The sequence below is a fragment of the Trachemys scripta genome, chromosome 15 (genome assembly GCF_013100865.1).
Source record: "Trachemys scripta elegans isolate TJP31775 chromosome 15, CAS_Tse_1.0, whole genome shotgun sequence".
Classification (NCBI taxonomy): domain Eukaryota; kingdom Metazoa; phylum Chordata; order Testudines; family Emydidae; genus Trachemys; species Trachemys scripta.
In genome coordinates this window covers 13,085,299-13,099,585 of record NC_048312.1, presented here as the reverse complement: position 1 = coordinate 13,099,585, position 14,287 = coordinate 13,085,299, and the positions used below count along the sequence as shown (strand labels likewise).

Sequence of the window (14,287 nt, the reverse complement as noted above, 5' to 3'; positions counted from 1 at the left end):
AACCACTGGTCTGACCCAGCATGACCTTTCTTATGTTCATTTAGCTCAAACTTCAATGAAAAGACATCAGTTTTTGAGCTGTGGTCAAGTGAAAAATTTATCTGCTACTTGTTGAGCTGCCTTTTCTGACCTGCTGCCAGGTTTGACAGAAGGAAAACACTCAGGGCTAGTCTACACTGGCAACACTAAGTGCCTTGTATAGTCGCTGCGCAGCGCTTGGAGAGAGCTCTCTCAGAACTCTTAAAAAAACCCACCTCAATGAGGGGCGTCACTCCCAGCGCTGGAAACATGGCTCCCAGTGCCTGGGTACTGTTTACACTGGCACTTTACAGTGCTGCAACTTGCTGCGCTCAGGGGGATGTTTTTTCACACCCCCGAGCGAGAAAGTTGCAGTGCTGTTATTTGCAGTGTAGACAAGCCCTCAGTCATCCATTGGATCAATTGTATAAAAAGTTACAAGTCACAGGTTGAAAAAATATTATAAAAACACATGGACAAGAGGCCAATGGAGCACACAAACTTTCATTAACCCTTTGGTATCAGCAGTTGGAATTTCCCAATGAAAATTACTGAGAAATAAACAAGTAAGTTATAGACAGAAAACTCTTTTTGCTAAAAGGCAAAAATTTTCAGATGCTTAGATTTGTTTTAACAAGAATCCAACTGATATGCTAAAAAAGTAGATAAATTCCAAGGCAAATGAAAAAGTTCACATGGAATAGTTTTTTCCATAACAGTATAGCACTCTACAAATAGAATAATACTGAATATACACCTTTAGTATACTCAAAATACTGAAAAATGGAAATAGCATGCAATTTCTACTTGTCATTTGGACAAAACAGGACATTTTATAGAACAGAACGCTGAAGTTTAAAATGGTATCGATAATGGGAAAGAAATATCTGCCATATAGAGTCGGTCTCAAATCAGATCTGGAAGACCCAGATTCTTCAGAAATATGAGCTGATCTTACCACGATCTGAACTTCTCTTACCCTTCCAAGAAATGTAAGTAGAGTTCTGTGCAGGTCATTCTGTGGGTCTTTTGGATCAGACGAGCTTGATATTTTGTGCATGAACCAAAGTATTTTGTATCTATAATTCTACTGACTATATCTACAATTCTAGGGATTCTATACTTAGGTTACATTTAGTGTGTGACCAAATGGCGGAATGTATTGGTATAGCTGTGCCACTGTAGAACTATAAGTGTAGACATGGCCTTAGTTTTAAAAAACAATCCTTAGTTTTCTTAAGGGGCTCTGTAATCCAGTCCAGAACTCTCTTGGAATATGTCTATACTGCAATTGGGAGCATGCTTCCCAGCATGGGTAGATAGACACAGGTTAGCTGTGCTCAATCTAGTGCATTAAAAATAGCTGTGTGGTCACAGCACAACAGGTGGCGGATTGGGCTACTCATCCAGGTACATACCCAGAGAGTCGGCCCGAGCTACTACCTGTGCTGTTGTGGCTACGCTGCTATTTTTAGCACAGTAGCTCAAACAGAGCTAACCTGTGTCTGTCTACCTATGCTGGGCAGCACACTCCCAGCTGTTCTGTATACATACTCCTAAAGAAAGTTCTGGACTAGGCTACAACTGGCAGAAAATGCCATCTCTCACAGAATGGCAGAGGCTTTAACAATGACAAATAAGTCTGCAGACCATAGCTGAAGTTTGAGAACCACTTCTCTATTAGTCTCTGATCTATGCTATAAAACAGCTTGAGAATGTCCAGTTTCGAAAAATCTGTTAGACTTGGCTCTAAATGGAAAAGGGAAACAGCAGATGTAGAAAGGACAGGACCTAGATGAAGGGGGTGGGTTGGTCCTGTCAGTGGGGAAGGAGGGGCTAGTCATTCCTCACTGGAGGGACTGGGGCCACATGATGGTCTTTGGACCACATGGACATCTTTATGGCTTTTTCCTGAAGCCACTTTGGATCTTAAGTGTGGGAGGCAGACAGTGGCAGAGGTGCTCTCTGGGTAGTTGGACAGGAACTCATCCATACTTGGTCTGGGGTAAAAGACGCAGACCTGAATAAATTAGTTCTGGGACAGACCTGGAGTGGAGGTGACTGTGGCGCCCTGAAAAGACCAAGGGATCTAGGTTCCCAATAGGAGCTCAGAAAGCTCTGGAAGGGAAGCAGTGCTAAAAGAGGGAAGGGAAAAGTCAATAGGAATAATTACCTGGAGCCTCTGGAAGAAAGGGGGTTGTCTGCATAGGTCCGAGACTTGCTACCTGTTAAAGGACTTTGGTATGGAGATGGAAGGTGTTCTCCGCCACACATTGTTTCTCTTCCCTCTAGCCCCCAAGGTTCTAAGGTTGGGTCTGATATCTACCCTTTGGCATCTACTGGAAGAGAAATTTTCAAAAGCCCAGTTCTTACTAAGACGATTGTGTAATGTCTTTAATTACCCCAAGGACTTCAGATTTCTGAAGACCTCTGTGGTTCATGATCTGCTCTACTCTTGGATTAAGATTTTTCCTTTAAGGACACTAGAAGTCATTGACAGAAGTTTAGTTGTTCTATTTGCCCATTTGCCTAGCATAATGCATGTGGAGGCTCAGGAATATTGTCTAAAACAAGATTACTAAATTGTACATTAGAAATAATTCATGTTAAACAATTTAAGAGTCATGTCAACAAAACAAGAGACAATTATGATCTAATGTGCTTTTATCTTTGCAGTAAACTGTAAAAAGAGGGGGGAAATAATTTTTTGCTTCCTTTCCCAATAAATCAAGTAAATGGATGCCAACAGCCCAGGAAACAGGCCCTTGAATGGAAATACGTCTACCACACAGACCTGGTGCACTTCAACTCCATTAGCTGACTTTGCAAGGTTGGTCTTAAACATATCTTCCCAATTGTCCTCAAACTGCTAAAAATCTCACATGCAGAAAATTCATCTAGCATTAAATAGACTTCTCCTTCAGCAAGGCTTTTTCTTCCAGCAAATGAAGAGATAAGTAATTGTGAAAAGTGACCTCAATATACTTCCAATATTTGCAGCTTCAACTAGACTACAGCATTTTCCAGATGAAATAATCAGGCAGAAGTCTTAAGGATTCCGTTTTATCCAACTCTATTTTGCCCAGTGCTTTCAATTATTAAACAAAACAGATTTTATGTCCTTATATTTTTAAATTGCTTAGCAATGGCAAAAATAAGGTTCCACTAAGTTCAAACACTCACCATATAAAAATATGGTCTAGTGCTGAATAACTCAATTTATTAAAAATTCTATGCTATTTATTGTCAAACAGTAGACATCTGAAATAGACTAATTCTGAGAGATACAAACTGTTTCAATCATTAGAATTGTTGAGGCTAGTTGCATTTTCTTATTGTGCATAAAACAATTCAGTACAGTTTCTTGTACAGAAAAAGTTGGTAATATATAATAGATACCAATGGGGGGAGAAAACATTTCATAAGGGTAGCCTTCCTTTTGCCAATGCACGAACCATCCACAAATTTGAGTTGTTATTGCAGGCACAAATCAGGTAGTTAAGAGGCATGTGAACTCAGATTCAGGCCTGGTCTACACTACAAACTTAGGTTGAAATAAGCCACATTAAATCAATCTAATAACGTATGTGTCTACGCTACTGAGTCCCTAAGTGGCCTGTAAAGTCGACTTCTGTACTCCACCTCTGCGAGAGGTGTAGCACTTGATTAGACATCCACGAGTTGACATGACTGCGTTGTATAATTCGAATCAACTGGCCTCTAGGTGTCCCACAGTGCTCCACTGTGACCACTCTGGAGAATTTTCATTTCCTGTTTGACCAGTGTGGCGAGCTCACCAGCACAGCTGATCACGGAGACTCAAGGCTGCAAAAGCATTCCAGAATGGAGTACAAAGGAGGTGGTGGATCTTATTGCTGTGTGGGGAGAAGAATCTGCGCATGTAGAACTCCGATCCAGCAGAAGAAATGCAGACATCTATGTCAAGATCGCATGGGGCACGGGAGAGAAGGGCTACACCAGGGACACGCCGCAGTGCCGTGTGAAAATAAAGGAGCTCCAGCAAGTGTACCAGAAAACAAGGGAGACAAACAGTCTTTTCGATTCTGTCCCACAGACATGTCCCTTTTATGAGGAGCTGCATATGAATCTTGGCAGCAACCCCACCACTACCCCAAAACACTCCACAGATACCTCCCAGGAGCCCCGGTGACCTCAAGCAACAACGAGGAGGACACTGTTAATGATGATGATAAGAATGTGATGCAGGCAAGCAGAGGATCCATTCTCCCAACAGCCAAGAACCGTTTTTAACCCTGGAGCATATCCCTTCACAGGACCAGTTGGTGGTGGAGTGTCATGCTGGGGAAGGTACCTCTGGTGAGTACACATTTCCAATCAAACTGTAGCGGTTACATGCTATTATTTATGTTTAATCTGAATACAAAAGTAGGTGAGGTGGGTATCGGTGGCCACTCCAGCTACACAGAAGGTGCTCTCTGAAAAACACTGCTTATGTGCACGGGGATGGCCTGGGAATCCTCCATGGAGATCTCTAGGAAGCTTTCATGGAGGTACTCTGCAATGCTTTGCAGAAGGTTTCTGGGAAGGGCTGCCTTATTTTGTCCACCATGTTAGGACACTTTCCCGCGCCACTCCAGTATTAACTCTACTGGCATCATTGCAGCATAAGGACCAGGTCTGTACCCAGACGCTTGCAGCATCTGCTCCCTTGCTGCCTCTGTTACCCCCAGGAGAGTGATTTTGCATAAGGTTACCCATAGGATATGGGGGAAATTTTCAATGATAGCCCTTAAACCACAAACAATTCAAGCATGTAACCTGCTCTATTTGATTAAATCTGGGCCACACAATCACACTTTCCCACACATGCCCTGGTTGTGGTTGGAAAGGCTGACCGTGTATTGCAAGCAGCATTGAAAAAAAGGGATGGGGGTGGTTTCTTCCTGTTTGTCTCCATTCCCCCTCAACCCAGTGCCGCTTTTATAAAAAAACCAAACTATTTGGGGGGGGGCATTACACTGGTGCCTGTCCTCAAGCACCATCCTGGTTGCTCGGGGAAGTGGGCTTTTCTCAAGTTCCAATCTGTGATCCCAACCATGTCTTCACAAAAGCAGCAGTGCAAGACCTCTCGCCCATGCTTCCACGGCCTTACTCACCATGGCTGGAGCAGTAAACCGACTCTTACAATAGCCAGCGGTTGTGATTACGTTGTGGTTTGAAGTGAAGTACATTGAGGAGTGTATTTTTAATAAAAAAAAAATTAACCTTGTGCCAGAAACAATGTATGAACTGTCAATGCTACCCTTGTGCTTTGCATTCCTTGCAGCTGAAACCTTGTCCACCAGCACATCCTCCACAAAGGGACAGAGACTTCCCCAGTTTAGAAGGCAGAAAAAGAAGACTCGGGAGGACATGTTTAATGAGTCACTGTGTGCCTCTGGGAGTGACAAGACGTAGCTCAGAGCATGGAGGATTACACTGTCTGAGAACCTGGACATGGACAGGGAGGACAGGAGAGCATGCAGGGAACAAGAGCATGCCACGCAGGAAGAGATGCTGTGGATTATGAAGGAGCAATCAGACATGTTGATTCGTCTGGTTGAGGTTCAAAAAAGGCAGCTGGATGCTAGATTCCCTCTGCTGCCATCATCGCGCAGTTCTACATTCTCCTCCTCCAAACGTTCTATGAGGCTTTCCTTGTTCCCCCCGCCCCCCCCCCACTACAATATTATCAGCCCTTTTGCCCCAGGTTAACTTACTATTCTTTGCTATCTCTGTGTGTTTGTGTGCATAAAAAAACTTAACAGATTGAAGAGAAAAGGTTCTTTATTCATTCAACACATGGTGGTTGGTGGGGGTGGAGTTTACAGGGGAGAAAATGCACTGGAGGGAATAGTTTGGTAAGGAACAACACAGATAAGTGTCACATTACTCTGGCTCATTGCTGAAACTGGTTTTCAAAGCCTCACGGAGACGCAGAGCCCCTCTATATGCTCTTCTTAATGCCCTGGTTTCTGGCTGCTCAACGTCATCTGTCAGGCGATCTGCCTCAACCCCCCCCTCCCTGGCAGAAACTTTACTCCCTTTGTTTCACAGATATTATGGAGCACACAGCCAGCAGCAACAACAATGGGAATATTGCTTTCACTGAGGTCTAACCTAGTAATCAAACAACTCCAGTGACCTTTTAAATGTCCAAAGGCACATTCAACCACCATTCTGCACTTGCTCGGCCTATGGTTGAACGGGTCCTTACTGCAGTCCAGGCTGTGTACAGCTTCATGAACCATGGAAGCAAGGAGTAGGCTGGGTCTCCCAGGATCATGATTGGCACTTCAACATCACCAATGGCTATTTTGCAGTCTGGAAAGAAAGTCCCTGCTTGCAGCTTTCTGAATAGACCTGTATTCCTAAAGATGCACACGTCCCGTCCTGTACCTTCCCCACCATCCAACGTCGATGTCAGTGAAACAGCCCGTGATCCACCAGCGCTTGCAACACTATTGAGAAGTACCCCTTTCGGTTTATGTACTCTTTGGCAAGGTGATCTGATCTCAAGATAGGGATATGCGTTCGGTCTAGTGCCCCACTACAGTTAGGGAACCACATCACGGCAAAACCATTCACTATGTCCTGCACATTGCCCAGAGTCATTATCCTTCTTAGCAGAAGTCTGTTGATGGCCCTGCAAACTTGGATCAGAACAAATCCCACAGTAGGTTTACCCACTCCAAATAGATGCCCACCTCCCCCACTGACCAGTAGCAGTCTGGCGTTGCAAGCTTCCAAAGAGCTATTGCCACTCACTTCTCCACTGTCAGAACAGCACTCATTTTAGTATTGCTGCACTTCAGAGCTGGGGAAAGCTCTCCACACTGCACAGTTCCTGGAAAGTGGCCTTACACATTCGAAAGTTCTGCAGCCACTGCTCGTCAGCCCATAGCTGCATAATAATGCTGTCCTACCAGTCAGTGTTTGTTTCACTGTTTCAAGATGACGTGTGACTGTTGCCAGCAACTGCAAATTGCTCCACTATGTCTTCCAGCAGGGCTGCTTGTGTGGCATCACATGGTTGTGCACAGCAGCTCCTGTGTCAGCTGTGTAAATAGTGCAGGATAAGGCGCGAGGTGTTTGTAATGCTCACAGAAAGTGTACAGCTGAGCGGGGTCCATGCTTATTGTGCTATGGTGTCCGCACGTGTAACCCAGGCTTATGAAAAAGGGCGCGAAAAAGACTTGGGTTGTTTGCTGTTGATTTCAGGGAGGGAGGAAAGTAAGTGCATCATGGGAGACTAACACCATCTTCCTATAACCATCTGCAACAATGTTTTGGTCCCAGAAAGCATTGCAAGCCCAACCCAAAATTCCACTCGGCTACATGCACTGTGGGATAGCTACCCACAGTGCAGTGCTTCGTGCATCAATGCAAGCCCTACTAGTGAGGACGCACTCTGCCAACACAATGATCGTAGTGTGGACACGCAAGATTGACTTGCTTAAATCGGAGGCTTGATGTCAACTTACATGAAGTCGACTTAACTTTGTAGTGTAGACATGGCCTTAAATCTAGCATTAGTTTTGAAAACAAAGAAGGCCCACAAATATGGAGGCTAGGACTTTGCCCATCTGAAAATTTATACCATGGTTTCTAAACTTAAGAGTGAGCCAGAACATACCATTTGTTAACATTTAGAAATTATGCAAGTGTAGTACAGATATGTAAAATTATTAATATCCACAAAATTTTAAGTAACTGGTCTATAAATATCAGTTCCTTTTACATACTAGTTTTCAACCGTATACAATTCTGCTTTCTTCAAACTTTTTGACATTCAAGTTACTATCCTCTTGGGTTTCAAACTCCAAGTTTGACACACTGAAGTATGAAAGTAATCAAATTATTCAGTTCGGTGCTTTCTGATGCCTTTACACTGAAGTCCTTTCCTTGCTAATTATAGATCTGTTTTAAATGTATGCCTACAAAGACTTCATCTTCCAACTGTCTCAACATACCTTTCACCAATTTACCATCGCTGATAGTTTTACTGACAGGTGAATCCTTTTTAATTCCTGGAGCACCCATCTCAGATGCATCTTCAGAAGTGTGATCATCCAGAAACTGAGTTTCACCCTGTGTGTCAGAAGCAGTATCTGCTGGAACATCTTCTGATAAAGATACACCCTTTTCAAAGAGAAATTCAAAATGTTAATGACCACAGCTAATTGTTGAAAATAACAATGCCTGACATGCAACCCATTCACAATATACAGCGTAAAGTTGACTACCCAAATGGCTTCGCCCTCTTATACAACATTTTAAAGACAAGTTCAGTGTTTTCTAGAAAATTACAAGAAAGTGGTAAGAGGAACAGAATATATTCCTTTGTTTGTCCTTATGTACAGCACTCATGACTCCAGCATCTTTCCTATGGGTAAGGACACATGCAACTACTTTTATTATCATTGCTTTATTTCTTTCTTTGAAAGATCTATTAAAATTAACTATTTTATCTTCGTCTTCTTCCTCAATCCACTCCCACCCTATTAACTAACCCACACAGGAAAAGCCTAAGAAATCAAGTGCTCCGAAGACCAACAAACCTGAGCACTGTTTAAAGAGGCAGAGGAGTGCAAGTTCTAGCACATCCATCACTGAAAATGCTCTACCACAAGTTGTCTCCACCATCAAACTGGGGAGATACTTAGGTCAAGCACCATAGCTGATCACAAATGTCAGTCTCACCTAAGGAAAGAAGCAGTATTAAGGACTCTTGGAATTTAGGAGTCTATAAGTCAGAACAAACACCTTAATCATTCATTTGGTTTCTGGAGGTGAGTCAATTAACACCACTGAAATGTCACAGTTCACTTCGTTAAAGAGTATATGCAAGTTGTTTCTTCTATGTCAGCTCCGTGATATATACTGGCCTCCATTGACTGAAACTAAGGTAACTCCAATAGTTTCCAAACCTGTGTCTTTCACACTGCAGTGCAATACATGCATTCTTCTTTTCCAATCTCTGAACAAATGAACTATCCCATACATGATACCACTCCACTGTTCTTTAAATTAGTATACTAGTCCAAATTAAATGTTAGAGCTCTGCAGAGGATGAAAATTCCATTTTGCAGCAATTTGTTGTTGGTCTGCATTATAACAAAAACAATACCTTTTGAAGCTTTGGTGACATCGAATTCTGTCAAAAGAAATTTTTAATCAAAAAGGAGAGGTTACTCATCTTGTGTCGGAATTGATGTTCCTCAAAAAGTGTGTCCCCCTGAGGGTACTCCACTTAAGTTGTGCATGAGCCTCCCATACCTTCAATCGGAGGTTTTCAGTAGAAGTGCCCATTCAGCCTGCACATGAAGGCCATACAGCCTCATGCCTCATACTGAGAATGTATAGGGCTGCGTGGGCGAACCACCCTTCTGTACCTGCTCTACCACAAAGTCCCACAGAGGAAATGAGGCAGGAGTGAGTGGGTAGTGGAGCACCAGAAGGTGTACACATCTCAAATCCCAGTCGCTGCACATGGTGAGTAACCTCTCTTTCTTTGAGTAGTGTCCCTAAAGGTACTCCACTTCTGGAGACTGTCAAGCAGTATCCCAACAGGAAGGAGGGCGCTTTGGAGCGGAGTCTAATACTGAAGACAGAACTGCATTGCCCACTGCAGCATCTAATCTAGAGGCATGAACCAAAGCATAGTGTTTGGAGAATGTATGTACTGAAATCCAAGTTGTCATACAGATAAATTGAGACCTCATAGAATGGGCTAGCACTTCAGATGGAGACTGAATGCTGACAGACTCATAACATGGCAATATGCCCCGAAATCCAACCTGAAAGTCTGTGGGTGGAGACTGTGGAAAATTTTCTGAATGGTTTGGTTCTGTCCAAATAGAAGTCTAGTGCCCTTCTGACATCCAAGCTTCCTGCCTAGTCTGATGTGGTTTCAGGGAAAAAAAAATCAAAATCAGGAGATGAAAGGTCTGAAACTCAAAAAGACAAGGTGGGTGAGGTAATTATCTTTTACTGAATCAACTTCTGTTGGTGAACATGACATGCTTTTGAGTTTACTCAGAATTCTTCTTCAGGTCTGAGAAAGGTACTCAGGATATGTCCACACATAAAATGTTACAGCAGCACAGCTGTGCCACTGTAGCACATCAGTATAGACAGTACCTACACCAATGGGAGGAATTCTCTCATCAATGTAGATAATTCACCTCCTCAAGAGGTCATAGCTAGGTTGACAGAATTCTTCTGCCAATCTGGCACTGCCTACACCAGGGGTTAAGTTGGTATAGCTATGTTTCACAGGAATTTTTCACCCTCCGAGAGACAAGCCATACCTAAGTAAATTCATAGTGTAGAACAGGCCACTGAGTGCCAAAGTGAAATACAAGGTTGAATTGTTTTCCATAAGTTGTAAGAGACAAATTCACACAAGGTGAAGTGGCCAGTTAACACCTCTGCAGTCACAGAAAAAAGGAGGGTCAGTGGGTTACAGATTGTGGTAATAAGCCATAAATCCAGTGTCTTTATTAAGTCCACAATTTTCAGTATCTTGTAAAGTTATCAATTTAAGCTCCCAGGCTAGTCTTTTGAAGGTTTCCTTGGAGAATGAGGACCAAGAACAGATATAGAGCCATGGTTATGAGAAAAAAGTGTTCACCCATGAGTGATATGGTGTTTTTGTCTTTTTTTTTGTGTGAGTTCATTCGAGAGTGTAGGGACTCTATCATTTCACCCACATACACAACTTGCAGTGTACTTCATGCAGTACACTAAATGCCCCAATAATAACTATGCCAATGTTCCAATTCGGGGTGCACTGCAGACCACTGAGAGGTTGTATCACATACTACCTGGAACCTTAAATGCTCTGCTGCTGTGGCTCACAGCTCAGACACCAACAGAAAACACGCACAGAGAGAGAGAGAGAGAGTGTGTGTGCGCGTGCGTGTGTGCGCGCGCGCGCAGCAGGTCAGATTCAGCAACTTTGACTCCAGCAACCTGCTTGTTACACTACAGTCACACTCTAGGCTCACTTGGCTAGAGACCAGCACACCCACCACCCAGATTTCCCCCAAACCGTCTTCCCTGAAATGTCCAGTCCTTACCTGGAACATTCAGAGAAGTAATGAGGTACACTGCTCCTTTAAAGAGACAAAAGCATAGCAGCTTTCTGCTTTAACTAGAGTTAATATTTACTTAGATTCAAACACAGCACTGGATTGGTTGAGGCAATTAAGGATAAGGTTCAAGTTCCATACTGGAATAGGCTGTCTAATCTGTGGAAAAAGATTCATCAGTCCTCTAAGGAATCTTGACACTGTGGGGTTAGCAGAGATTGAAAACCTTGCACAGAGTGAAAAACTGTTATGCTCACCAAGCGAACTTCAATGGAACTCACAGCGAGACCTGATGTTTTTAATTCTACCAGGTAATCCAGGATAGTGGCAAGGGAAAAGCGAACAGGAGAGACTTGATGATGGGTACACCAATGGTGAAATCTCTTCCATTTCTGAAGGTATTTCTTGTAGCAATCTTTCTGCTATTAAACAATACCTACTGTACCTCTGTTGAATGGGCAATCCCTGTCACCGAGAACCATCTAGAAGCCACACTTAGAATCACATAGCATCCAAACTGGAATGAAGGGCCTGAGTGTTCTCCTGAGACAACAGGTGGCGACTGTTTGGAAGTCTCAGTGGTGGACGAGAAGTGAATCAAACTAGGTAAGGATACCAAACCTAGTCAGTGCAATCAAAAAGACCGTGTCTTGCTTGATCTCGTTGAGAACTGTCAAGAGCAAGAGTGTTGGTGGATAAGCTTCAGCCATGAAATGAGGACGGCATCTCCTAGTGATTGAGGACAAAGTCCACCTCTCAAGCAGAACTTCTTGCACACTGCACTGGCTATGATGGTAAAAAGGTCCACTTTTGGAAACCCCCAGGTTGGAAATATTTTGAGGAATTGTGACTCCACCTCCCATTCACAACTCTAGAAGAAGCATCTGCTGAGGTCATCAGTCATGGTGTTCTATATTTGCAGAACATAAGAAGCTGAAATGACTATCTGGTTAGCTATGTATCAATTCCAGGGAGAGAGAGAGACTGAGCACACCCCACTCTGACAATTGATGAAAAACATCTTGACAGATTTGGCTCTGATTAGTGGAAGAGAGCATAGAAGGGAGGTGACTTCCTGTCTCAGCAACTCATTGTGAGATAGGTCCCTGAAAAGGGACAGGGAAGAGGGAATATGAGAAAGGAATGGAGGTGAAAGACAGAATAACCAGATGTTATGACCTCCAGCATCCATACATCAGATGTTGTTCTTCCCCATGAAGACTGAAAACAGGAAAGTGTCCGGGGGGAGGCGGGAGGGCGAAGAATGGTATCAAGCAGAAGGTTCAGATTCTTGACCAAACCATCAAATGCCAAACGTTTAGACAACATGGGTGGCTGAGATGAGTTGGTAGCAGCAGCAGCTGACTTTTTTGAATACCTTGTCTCTTAGCTGGTGGTTCAGGTGGTCTACGGAAATTAGAAAAGTGAACTGGGTGAGATCTCTGTGCTATTTGAGACCTGCTACATTCTCTTATCTACAGGAGTAAAAAAAATCTGAGGGACTTGTGCATGGCCCTCAAATCCTTCAAGATGTCAAATGAGCCACCTGTACATAGTGACCATCAAAGGGAAGGTCCTCTGAAGTACTCTGTAACTCCCTAGTGAAGGACAACTGGAGTCAAGATGCTTGTCGCATCATGATCACAGTGGAAACGGTCCAGGCTGCAGTACAGGCTACATCTAAGGAGCCCTGCAATAGTGTTTTTGCTAAGAGTTGCACTTCACGGTCTTCAATTGTTCATGTGGATTCTCTAGTAAAAGTTCAATAAAGCCGTTGAACTCATTGTAATTCGGATAGTCATATTTTGACGTAAGCGCTTGATGATTCACTGATCTGAACTGTAACGTTTCAGAGGAATAACTTTTACGACCAAAGAAGTCAAGCCGGTTTCTGTGATAAGAGGTAGACTTAGTATTGTGTTGTCTACCATGTTCATTAAACTGCATCCACTACCTGGGAATTCGATGTTGGATGTGAAAATAAAACTCTGAAACCGGAGCTGACACACTGTTTTTTTGTCAGCAAGTTTACAAGTAGGAGGTGATGTAGGTGGAGTCTGCTAGATGCTATTGGTAGGCTATAGCATAGTTTTATTGACACGGCAGGCCATATGTACAGAAGTATGTAAAACATCCAGTTTACAAAAGGAATCCTGGACCGCTATTAAAGGCGTTTCATCAGCTCCTGTAACTGCCTGAAGTCAACTACAAGGAAGGTAGTGGGGGCACTGCGGTCTCAGATGATGGGTAGGGCCCTACCAAATTCAGGGTCAATTTCAGGGCCAGAGGGTATTAAAATTAGTCAATTTCACATTTTCAGATGTTTACATCTGAAATTTCAGTGTTGTAATCATGGGGGTCCCCCACCCAAAAAGGGGTCATGGTGGGTCACGAAGCTGTTGTAGGGGGGTTGCGTGATTGCCGACCCACTTCTGCGCTGCCTTTAGAGCTGGACTCTGAAGGCAGCATCTGCGGCACTTCTGCAGTCGTAGGTGGAGGTGGGTCTGATCTCCCACATGCTGCAGGGAGCGCCCCAGCCAGGCGCTCCTAGCTGCTACTCATGGTTGGGCTAGGAAGGGACAGGACTTACTCTTCCCATGCATGGCCACTCTCAAGGGAAAATCAGACCCACCTCCAGCTACCTCCCCCAGCGCTCAGTGACTGGGACCCAGAGGTAGATGGGGCACAAAGTGTGCTCAGTAGCTGGTGTACAAGATAGCTCTTGGATCCAGGGTCAGAAGCTGGTCTTAGAGCTTGATTCGTCATCAAGAGCTCAAATTTTATTTCCTTGTTCTCACAAGATCTACTTTTGAATGAGGAGCAGATCTTATATTTTGCCGGTATATGGGATCTCCCAAACAATGAAGACCCAAAAAATGTACACCTCTAACTGGGATAGCTTCCCCATAGGAAAGACAACTTTTAAAGCCTGGGGAACTTGGCATACCCCAGAGACAAAAAGTCCAAAATAACCCCTCAAATGGTGAAACACGAACAGAGGGGAAACGACAACCCCAAACTAAACTACATACCACTATATAAACTACGCTAAGTAAACATGAAGCGGTTATGCTCCACCCTCCGTATCAGGCTGAAGGCAGTTGAGAAGAAACCAAGGGTGGTTTGCCTGTGCAATTCTATATATCCATAGT

The 14,287-nt window shown here is 43.6% G+C and overlaps 1 protein-coding gene across 7 annotated transcripts in view; it reads right to left on the bottom strand.

Moving 5' to 3' along the window:
* The window catches only part of SFSWAP (splicing factor SWAP), a 104,539-nt gene that overhangs the window by 48,745 nt on the left and 41,507 nt on the right, over positions 1 to 14,287 (bottom strand). For all 7 annotated transcript variants that reach the window (XM_034790933.1, XM_034790935.1, XM_034790934.1 and 4 more), the window contains exon 11: positions 8,013 to 8,181. In XM_034790933.1, the coding sequence (XP_034646824.1) occupies positions 8,013 to 8,181 (169 nt within the window). The remainder of the gene's footprint in view (positions 1 to 8,012; positions 8,182 to 14,287) is intronic.